This window comes from Paroedura picta, chromosome 5, assembly GCF_049243985.1.
Source record: "Paroedura picta isolate Pp20150507F chromosome 5, Ppicta_v3.0, whole genome shotgun sequence".
NCBI lineage: Eukaryota > Metazoa > Chordata > Lepidosauria > Squamata > Gekkonidae > Paroedura > Paroedura picta.
Genome location: NC_135373.1, coordinates 103,333,769 through 103,344,405, shown reverse-complemented (window position 1 = coordinate 103,344,405; position 10,637 = coordinate 103,333,769). Strand labels below are relative to the sequence as shown.

At 46.3% G+C, this 10,637-nt stretch overlaps 1 protein-coding gene across 1 annotated transcript; it reads right to left on the bottom strand.

The window, feature by feature from the left end:
* Positions 1–1,897: 1,897 nt before the first annotated feature.
* MB (myoglobin) lies at positions 1,898–10,373 on the bottom strand. Its single transcript, XM_077340957.1, has 3 exons — positions 10,171–10,373; positions 5,348–5,570; positions 1,898–2,514 (listed from the first exon to the last, which is right to left on the bottom strand). The coding sequence occupies exons 1-3, from the start codon at positions 10,263–10,265 to the stop codon at positions 2,368–2,370; spliced, it is 465 nt and encodes a 154-aa protein (XP_077197072.1). The 5' UTR covers positions 10,266–10,373; the 3' UTR covers positions 1,898–2,367.
* Positions 10,374–10,637: the final 264 nt, after the last annotated feature.

Here is a 10,637-nt window from a genome sequence, read left to right as displayed (position 1 = left end):
CTTCTCTAGTAGTGTTGTGCACCCCATTTTTTCATGGCTCTACAGCTGCCTAGGTGAACCAAAATGTGCTGAGGAGAGCCTTATCACTTCATTGCTATCTTTATGACCTTGGGAGAAACTCAGCTCTGGCTCTCTGCCCACCAATGTTGCCCTGTCAAAACTATGGTAGGACTTTGTAGCTGGAGAGAAGCCATGCCTTGAGGTCATTTGTGAATATCCAGCTTATTGAGTGGATCTTGAAGAAGAGAACACAAACCATAAAACCTGTTTTATTGTTAAGGACACAATTATTTCTCTGTCCCGTAGCCAGTGATCTTGGTCTCTCTTTTAAAAAGATAACTACAGTCTCTGTGTGTGATGGTCCATGCAGTCAAGGATAAACTACACATGACATCAAGAATCTGGGATCAGATACCCCAGTGGGTAATTTGGGGGGAGTTCCATGAACAAACCATACAATGTTAGTTTTTGGATTTTGTTTTATTTTAAGAAAGCATCCGTGGGATTCCAAATAAGACTACAGCGCACATCTGAGGGTTAAGCTTCCACCACCTCTTCCATCTGCATAATTCCAGTCTCGGGAAGCTGGTATCTGCTCCAGTGGGGCAAACCTATATTCACACAAATATGTGGCCTCAGGGAGCCACAATGTAATTAGGTTGAGACAAGGAATTGGTTATCCAACAAGTGATTTCCATTTGTACCAATGGCTACTGCAAGCAGCTTTGCCCTCTGTAATGAACAGTGTTCTACTATATAGACACTATCCATATATAGCTGCAGTTTCATTTAACCAGGGATAGTCAAACTGCGGCCCTCCAGATGTCCATGGACTACAATTCCCATGAGCCCTGCCAGCGACTGATGGCAGGGGCTCATGGGAATTGTAGTCCATGGACATCTGGAGGGCCGCAGTTTGGCTACCCCTGATTTAAACTAACAAGAGCAACCAGAAGAGATACAAAATTTGGCTCATCACCAATTCTAGTCTTTCATCAAAAGCTCTCCTTTTACATACAGTACACATTACATACAGTACACATTCAGCTTTTTATTTAAAGCGCTCCTCCTCCTTCAGGAACCCCAGGAAGGGTCAGGCTGCACAGAACAGACTATAATGCTGGCTAAGGAGACACTATTACAGAGCCAGTTTTATGGCCAAGTACCCAAGATTCTGAGATAAGCAAAACTGTTCATCAGCCAGGAATGAATCTGAAATTTATTTTTCTGTCTCAGTTGTGGAGAATGTTTTGGCCATATCTGTTGGAAGTTTACAAACCAAACTAAGTTTCTTCCTCTGTTTTTCTTGCTTCTCCCCCAGGCTTGACTAAATAAGAACAGAACACACAAAGTGCAGAAATGGGAGTTTAATTCAAAAACACACTAATTGCTGTCTGGAGAAGAACCATGCAGCAGTCCCAACTGATGGCCTGAATTACACGAGAAGAGCTGCATTAAATACAGGCTATGCCACATGAGAGGGTGGAGACTGGGGAGGGGAGGGCTTGGCAAGGGGATAGACCTCGTCAGTGTACAATACCATAGAGCTCCCTCTACAGAGCAGCCATTTTCTCCCGGGGAATGGATCTCTAAAGTCTGGGGTAAATTTTGATACTGGGAGATCTCCAGGCCCTTTTTGGAGTTTGGGAGCTCTATGAAAAGCATGGAGGCAAAGGGACACATAGGCAGGAGCACCGGATCCTCCCTCTACACCAGGGGTAGTCAAACTGCGGCCCTCCAGATGTCCATGGACTACAATTCCCAAGATCCCCCTGCCAGCATTCGCAGTTTCATTTAACCAGGGATAAACTGCGGCCCTCCAGATGTCCATGGACTACAATTACCATGAGCCCTGCCAGCGACTGCTGGCAGGGGGCTCTTGGGAATTGTAGTCCATGGACATCTGGAGGGCCGCAGTTTGACTACCCCTGCTCTACACCATGAAAGCCTATCTACCTTCACCTCTTGCATAGTTTATCACAGCTGGAATCACTTTTGGTATTGGAGCACAATCAGGGAAGAAAAGATCTCAGAGGTGGGAAGGGGGAAACAGACTAAAGGAATAAAAGTGGAATGTAGGTAAGAGGTCAGCACTTGCACAGAGACTTTGCCTGCAGATCCCTTTGGCCCTTTAAATGTCACAGACCCAGTCCTCAGCTTTACACATCAGTGGGGTTTATAAAGATGTAGGTAGATCTGCTACCATCACATATAGACTGACCATTAGTTTGATGTGAATTTTTCAACCCAGTGCCAAATTATTTTCCTACGTAATTAAATCCGAACATTTTTCTCCTTGAACAAGACCTGTGCGTCTGCGTCTGTCAGCATTTCTCTATAAGGAGGCACTGTTTCTCTGTGTCCTCACTAGCCCTGGAAACCAAACTCCTTGTACTTGCTAGCCATGTCATTCCGGAACATCTCCAAAGCCTTTCTCATTGCCGCTTGGGAATCGACCCCAAAGTCCGCAGAGTATTTCTCAGCAAGGACAGCAACAATCACTTCAGAAATGAACTGCATAGAAAGAAGAAAAGGATAGTTATTCAATGCTATTATGTAGGTGTAGCTATACGTAATGTAGCTATGAAGTCAAGGCAGGGGAGATGCTTCCTTGTTTTTTTAACAAGTAGGATGAGTTCAGCAATAGGTGATTTAATCGCTAAACTCGGACCACTCTTTTTTAAAAGCCCACAGAGGAGCCAGTCCTGGAGGAAGAACTCAGCCTACAGGTTTGGCTAGGCTCTGCTTGGCAGCCTCGACCAAACCAGACTGCCTGACAGAGCCTGAAAAGGGGCCGATCCTGTAAGGAGACCTCTCACCACAGGTTCAGCTACGCTGCATGGTTGGCTTGCAGTGCAGAATGAATACACCGGAGAAAAAAGAATGGTGCATAAAGGCAGGCACCAAATTCCCCAGCTTAAAGGCTAGGGAAATCTGCAGTAAGGAGTTCATGCAGAAAAGGTCTCGGTTTTCCTGTCCTAGGGGGTGGTTCTTTTGTCTGCTGTACCAGCAGTTGTGTGGCCACCGTCCTCCCCAGCCATTTTGGAGTCTTCAAACTTGCCAAATCTCAAACGGAATCATATTTCAGAAAATGTGTAATTCCTTTTCAATGAAGTCGCCTTTTAGTGACTGGGATTAAGCGAGTCTGGAGTGAGAGGATAACTTTCAATATATTTTATCTAGTTGAAGCTGGTTTTAATTGAGCATTTTATGTGTTGTACAGCCTTGGTCTTCTCCATACGCTTGCATGAGGGAAAGGAACGACTAGAAATTTGACTAAAATAAATTCCTCTTCACAAAAATTCCTTCTGAACGGGTATTCTAAAACTGAGTCTGTCCCTAGGGGCACAACTGGAGACCTATCAGGATTTTACAGATAGATTTGTCTAAAGCAGGGATAGTCAACTTGTGGTCCTCCAGATGTTCATGGACTACAATTCCAGCAAATGCTGGCAGGGGCTTATGGGAATTGTAGTCCATGAACATCTGGAGGACCACAGGTTGACTACCCCTGGTCTAAAGGATGAGGCTGTTCTTTCACTGGCAGCTCCCCCTCACTGGCAGTCTTCAAGCAAAGGTTGGATACACACTTTTCTTGGGTGCTTTAGGATGCTTTGGGCTGATCCTGCGTAGAGCAGGGGGTTGGACTAGATGGCCTGTATGGCCCCTTCCAACTCTATGATTCTATGATTCTCTTAGCAATTATCACTGCTTCTAATCTCTCTCACACACAGAGAGAGCTGAAATATCTGAAGTTATCAACTGCACATTACGCTGACCATAACAGTTTGCTTTTTAAAGAATGTGCTAATAGAATGTTTACTTTCACGAAGAATCCTATAATAGGTGTAGAAAAGCTGCAACTCCAGACACTTTCATCAACCATTATTCTCCGTCTAGATGGGAATGGGGAAATGATTAAGAAAAGATCTGGCGCAAGCATTTTCATTATGCTGTATGTTAATTTACTCTCAGACTCTACCTATGAGTTTGAACACGGTATCTGAGGAAGGGTGTGTGCACACGAAAGCTCATATACCTTGAATAAAACCTTGTTGGTCTATAGGTGCCACTGGACTCTAAATTGGTTCAGCACCAGCACTGTTTATGCTTTTCCATACAGACACATTAGAGTCAAGGTGCAACCAACCCCGAGCCCAGAAATGTTTACCCCAAAGGTAAAATAGGGACTGGCCTTTAGCAGGAAGAGAAACAAATCAAATCTGACATGGCTGCTGTGTGGTTCTTTCCCAGTCCTGCTCCATTTCCCCTGCCCTCACCTCCTGTAGCTGCCATTTCTCCCCCACCCCAAACTCCAGAAGCATTTTTTAAAATCAGCTTATTAGGGAAGGCATCCTGGTATAGTGTGATCTTGTCAGATCTCAGAAGCTAACCAGGAGGGCTACCATGAAAGACTCTGCAGAGGAAAGCAATGGCAAACACCCCTGCTTCTCTCTTGCTTTGAAAGCCTCTTTCAAGAGTAGCCATAGGTCAGCTGAGACTTGAGTGCATTTTACATACGCGCACATTGTTAGATCACTATAGCATTATAATATGGTCATGATATATTGCTAAAATGTACTCATTGCTAGATTCCATTTTTAAAAAGTAAGGCCTTGCCATTGCAGAACTGTGTGGCCTAGAAAGGAAAAGGGCTGCAAATGTAGAAAGCATGCAAGCTGCAAACTAGGCGACCTTGGCAATAGGGCATCATAACACTATAGCAATCATGGTTTCCATCACATGGCAGCCCTATTATTGCTGTGCAGAAATGGTAGTCAGGGTAGCAATAGTGAAGCCACAGGGAATGATCTCCCTGTTGAAAGCACCTTCAATAAGAGAAGGTAAAGAACTTCAGGTTGAAGGGACAAGATTCAAAGCACCAATCAATCTTTTTGAGCAATGATATAAAATTGGTTCAAGGTTATACTGCAAAAAGAAAAAACCTCCTGATCCAGATCCGTGTCCCCGTCCATAGCTGCTGATATCCTTTTAAAACTATGGGAAATCCCAATTGTGGATCTTATGGGTCATTTGACCTCAAAGTGCTTTACTTTGATTAGTGTGTGATCTCAGGAATATTAGGAATTAGTAATAGAGAACAAAATAGCAATAATAATCAGAGCTGGCTAGACAGTCCAAAGGGATAACCAAGCGAAATATAAAATATTGGACCACTGCCAGCTCAGTTATTATACGGCTTCTTGGATCGATTTTAAAGGTTTCAGAGAGGGAACAAACACACATGCACAGACGCATGGCGCAGAAAGGGGTGCAAGCCTGGGATGTTCTGCCTGCATCCTAGCAGTTCAGGTGTACTCCACACCACCACCCAACCTTTCCTTACCTCGAGGTGTCTGATGGGAATTTTGTGCTTGGTGGCATGGCTGTGGGCCAGTGGTTTGAGTTCTGTTTCATGTTGCCCTTTCCTCTTCAGGATTCTGCCCAGGGCACTGAGGACGGTCACACCATGCTTCTTCACACCTTCTGAGCTCTTCATCTCATCAGTCGTCTTCAGGTGTTTAAACTTGCCAAAGTGTTCCATGGTCTCAGGATAGCTCTGAAACATCCTGCCAGCAGAATGGAGGAAAAACCTGGAAGTGACCATGATAGCTCTAGGAATCAGCGGTTTCCATAGAATTACTAGTGATTCCTAGAGCTACTCCCATCTCCTCTGGGTTTTCTCCAGAAGGGATGTCATCACACTGGCAGTGCCAGTCCTCATTATAGCCTCACCCTCAACTCTGCTGCCATTTGCCAGGCTGAGTCCTACCCCCAAGCTCTACACTCAGCCTACACCAACCGGCTGAGGGTCCCCGGCCCCAAAGAAATACATCTGGCCTTGACCAGAGCCAGGGCCTTTTCAGCCCTGACTCTCGCCTGGTCGAATGAGCTCCCAGAAGAGATCAGGGCCCTGATGGAACTTTCTAAGTTCCACAGGGCCTGCAAGGCAGAGCTGTTCCCTCAGGCTTATGGTTGATGCCCGTGGAAATCCCGACAAACAGCAGACTGTGTCTCCTTCTCCAGTTTGGTGTAGTGGTTAGGAGTGCAGACTTCTAATCTGGCAAGCTGGGTTGATTCTGCGCTCCCCCACATGCAGCCAGCTGGGTGACCTTGGGCTCGCCACAGCACTGATAAAGCTGTTCTGACCGAGCAGTGATATCAGGGCTCTCTCAGCCTCAACCACCTCACAGGGTGTTTGTTGTGGGGAGAGGAAAGGGAAGGTGACTGTAAGCCGCTTGGAGACTCCTTCAGTTAGAGAAAAGTGGCATAGAAGAACCAACTCTTCTTCTTCTTCCCCCCTTTCTCCCTCCCGTGCATGCTATCTCCTTACCTGTAAGTTATTAACAGACCAGAACGGGACATCATCAGGACTAAGACTGAGTATTTTTAACTTATTTTTTAAATTATGTAATTATGTATGTTTTATGTAATAAATGATTTACTTGCTGTACAGGTTAAGATGGTCAGTCCGAGAGTGGTGGTATAAAAATCCAAATCTAAATAAAATAAAATAAGAACATCCTCTGCGTGGGGCCTGAAGTTCTCCTGGCATAACCCCTGCTATCCAGACTCCAGAGATCAGATTCCCAGGGGAAATGGCGGCTTCAGAAGGTGGATTCTATCACATCCTAATTGAACTTCCTTCCCTTCCCAAACTGTGCTGCCCCTGCCCCCAAATCTCTAGGAATTTCCCAAGTCAGAGCTTGTCAGCCTACCTGGGACCCTTTTTCTGTTGCAGACATATAAGCAGAAAGCACTAACTTTTTAAAAAAGGGGAAAGTTAGGAGTTCAGAGGAACTGGTAGATCGTGGCACTAGATTGTTATGATTGTGCTGCTGTGCAAATAGCAATTACCACTTATTTTGAGAACCTTCAAAAAGCCATCTGGAGGCAGGGTGGGGAATATGGCAATTGTGCGGGGTTGTTAGGAGGAAGATAGCACTGCTGTGGGCTAGACTTCTGACAAGGTGCAGCTTCCCATACAAATGGCTTGCTTACGTGCTTGGACTGCCTTCGTTCTGAAAAGGTCAGAGTCGGTTTGAGAAAGAGCACACCAAGAATGGGGGAGTCTTGGCCAGTGGATGATTAGAAGGTGACCTCACGTGGAGGCTCAAAAAAAGGAAAAGGAAAAAGAAAGGCATGCCAGTTTGGAAGTCAAGGCAGAGAAAAATCTCCCTGTGGCTATAATGCCTGCTTTATGTCCCTGTCCCCTGACTCCAGATTCTCTCCAAGGACGCTTTATACTCTGGCTCTGCTCCATTTGCAGCCTAATGGGTCCCTTGGGGGAGGGTAATGGAGATCTGTGGGGAAATTATCTTCTCCAACCCAAATTAATCTTGGTGCACTCCCCACCCACCTCCCACAAACACTTAAGCTAGAAAGGGGAAGAGGCCCTCACAGTCCAAAGGTCCCTGGAATAATAGGGTGAGTTAGAATTGGCAGTGCATCCAATTTCTTCTCCTGGCCTCCAATCCTAATGCCCAGGGCTGTAGTGGTTTAGTCTGGGGCTGGTTGCCCCAAACCTTCCATTAGCTGTGAGAGGGAATTAACTCCTGCTTGTTCAACATTCGTTCTGATAAAGGAAGAGGCTGTCTGCATCTCCCAAACTTGCACACTGCTGCATTCAGGTAAATAACAGAGAGAGAAAATGAGGAAGGAAGGAGAATTCAGGTTTTTATCCCCCACCCCAGCCCCCAACAAAGAAACCTTCCAGGGAGGGAAGGTGGCATGGTGTAGCCCAGTTGCAACTTATTTGAAAAGCAAAGCAGGGTCCCTTGGGGGCTAGACTTCAAATTTGGAAGGGAAGCCACCAAGGAAGACTCTGCAGAGGAAGGCGATGCCAAACCACCTCTGTTCTCACTTGCCTTGAAAGCCCCTCGCCATAAGTCCATAGTGAGTTAACAGCGTATATGGATGTACTTAAAACCTTCCCTCCACCAGTCTACGGCACTCAAGTTTGGGAGTGGAAGGCGATCATAAACCTCCCCTTAGCAGCGCTGGAGAGAAGGCTGGATGGGCAGCCTCTAAACAAAGTTCAGTGATCTTGTCCTAGTGCATTAAGCATCATACAGCTCTCCAGTCTACATCCATAACAAATCCCGAACATGAACACTCTGCAGGTCATGTGCTAGGACAATGAAGCAGTCACGGCCCCTCTGGTCAGCACCGAGAGCTCCTCAGAGGAAGATTTGGAGGTGTCTGCAGGTGCAGAGCAGGCACTTGAAATTAATCAGCTTCCAGCCCAACCAGAAGCAAGCGGCAAGGCGCTGGAGATGGAGAATGCTCACAGCTGGAGGTAATTGGTCAGGCTTCAGACACTGAGGTCTCTGACTCCCCTCCCCCATCTCCTAAGTGCAGGTGGAAACTTAGAGTAGCACTACAGGGGAGGTGTAGATCTGCTCGCCTACAAAACCAGCGTTGTTTGCAAGACGTAGGCTCTGGGTGATTGCAAAAGCAATCCCCAGGCCAACTGGTTTTAAGGCAGGCCAGGAAGAGTACAATGTGGAAGCAACATGTTCACCTGACTCCACCTGCATGCCTTGAATCTTCTGCTGAGCCTGATCTAGAACCTTGAATCTAGAACCTCCCTGACTGGCACCTTGATTACACGGCTCTGACTCCTCAGCTTGCTTTTGGACATTCCTGGCTCTGGTAATCCCCTGGTGTTGACTTCACAGCTTCTACTCATTTGGACACTCTTTTCAGCTCAGCGCGTGGCTGCAGGAACCCCAGTTCCCATTCCAGATTGTGTTCTGCAGCGGCTCCCACTCAAGGTCTCTCCTTTGAACCAGTGCTGCTGCTGTGGCAGCACCAACCGTGACCCCCCCCACCCCCACCCCCAGCCAGCACAAAAGCATTCCTGGCTGGCACGTGGCACAGCAGAGCTCTCATGCTGTAGTTCTGTGGTGGCCATATGGGCAAGGTGGTGTAGCAAGAGACCCACCAGCATTATGTTGCTGTTTCCCACTTTCCTGAAGCAGATTTTAATACAAATGTCATGGTGACTGTCCCAACTAGGATCCCCCCTGTGCTACACAGCCTCCCAGGCCAGTCATTCTCACTCAGTCTAGCCTACCTCACAGGGTTGCTGTGAGATGACATAATCATATATGCTGTCCTGTGCTGGATGGAAAATGGGCAGGATACAAAGCAGACATGCTATGTTAACTCCCACATTATGTTACAGATATTCAGATCACCCGTACAGTACTAATAGCAACCAATAACTGCATTCTGGTGTTTTTTGCTGGTTGCTTGTGTGTCAGGGTTAGTTACCCCAGTCTCCTGGACAGAATGCAAACCTCTCAACTCTGCTGGCATGTAATAAAATGCAAATAGGGTAAGTCTGAGGCTCTAATCTTCTTGTTTACTCTTTGTTACCTTTGCTAATGAGTTACTCAGCAATGCCAGTTACAACAGCAGTGGATCAAAACACCTAAAGCAGAGAATCTGAATGATGAAGCAGGATTTCTTTACTCCAACAATCATCTGATAAAGTCAATACAAAGGACTGAAGTCCACAGGGCTAATTGCAAGATTCTCATCCTTTTTCTTTTGCCCATGTGATTATCCCATGTTGGTAACAGGCCAGGCAGGTTCTTAAGCTCAATTATGGCAGCTTCTCGGCTTTGCTTCCTGCAGTCTAAATTAATATGCTGCCATATGTCTTAGAGCAGGGGTAGTCAACCTGCGGACCTCCAGATGTTCATGGACTACAATTCCCACAAGCAAACGCTGGCAGGGGCTTGTGGGAATTGTAGTCCATGAACATCTGGAGGACCACAAGTTGACTACCCCTGTCTTAGAGGTCTCAGCTTTTGAGCCACACAGTTTACAAATTTGTTTTCTTTTGTACTCACGGTTATATCTTTTTTTTTTCATTCAAGCATAACCCATGTGTGGACAAAGAAGCATGCGTGCACACAAAAGCTTATCCCTCAAATAAAACCTTGTTGGCCTTAAAGGTGTCATTGGATTCAAACTTTGTTCTGCTGCTTCAGACCAACACGGCTACCCACCAGAATCAGAGTGTGCATTTGGTGAAGTAAAGTTTAGTCAATGAAAACATAGGCTGTAATAAACCGGTTAGCCTTTAAAGGGGCACGAAACTCTCTTTTTATTTCAGGCACTATGCTTCTCAGATTTCTGCCGCCAGCTTCTGCTTACCTGATGATAACTTCCTGTCCATGTGCAGGGAGATCTGGTTCCACTTTTGCCCAGATGTCCAAGACCCTTTGCCATTCCTGATCACTGAGCCCCATAAGGTCACTTGCTCGAGGAACAATGGCAGAAAGCAAGTTGTGCGGCAGATTCGATAAGCAGCTTGTGTGCGCTCTTCCTTGAGTGCAGTGTGGGAGGAGAGACACTTTGATGATTTATAATAGATCTGACTTACAGAAAGACACCTGTCAGTCGACAGCTCGAGTCTAGGTCACTCTGGTCAAAGCTTCCCTCCCTCTCCCTCCCTCGCTCCTTAGAAAGCTATTTTAAGCCAGGCACTATTGTAGCAAGCCCAGATGAAATAATTGCTGTGTTTGGGATTCAACTGGCATAGGTCCCACGGCGAACAGAAAGGGCACTTTCCCGGTTCAGAGCCAGGAACTTGTTACTCAGCTCCCATCCTGAGAACCAAG

Bases quoted from the DNA above. Each gene is read 5' to 3' on its own strand.
- MB (XM_077340957.1), bottom strand. From the start codon at position 10,265: ATGGGGCTCAGTGATCAGGAATGGCAAAGGGTCTTGGACATCTGGGCA. The intron at 5,571-10,170 runs GTAAGCAGAAGC...TTCTGCTGGCAG, and splicing joins GGACAGGAAGTTATCATCAG to GATGTTTCAGAGCTATCCTG. The intron at 2,515-5,347 runs GTAAGGAAAGGT...CTTTCTATGCAG, and splicing joins TTCCCATCAGACACCTCGAG to TTCATTTCTGAAGTGATTGT.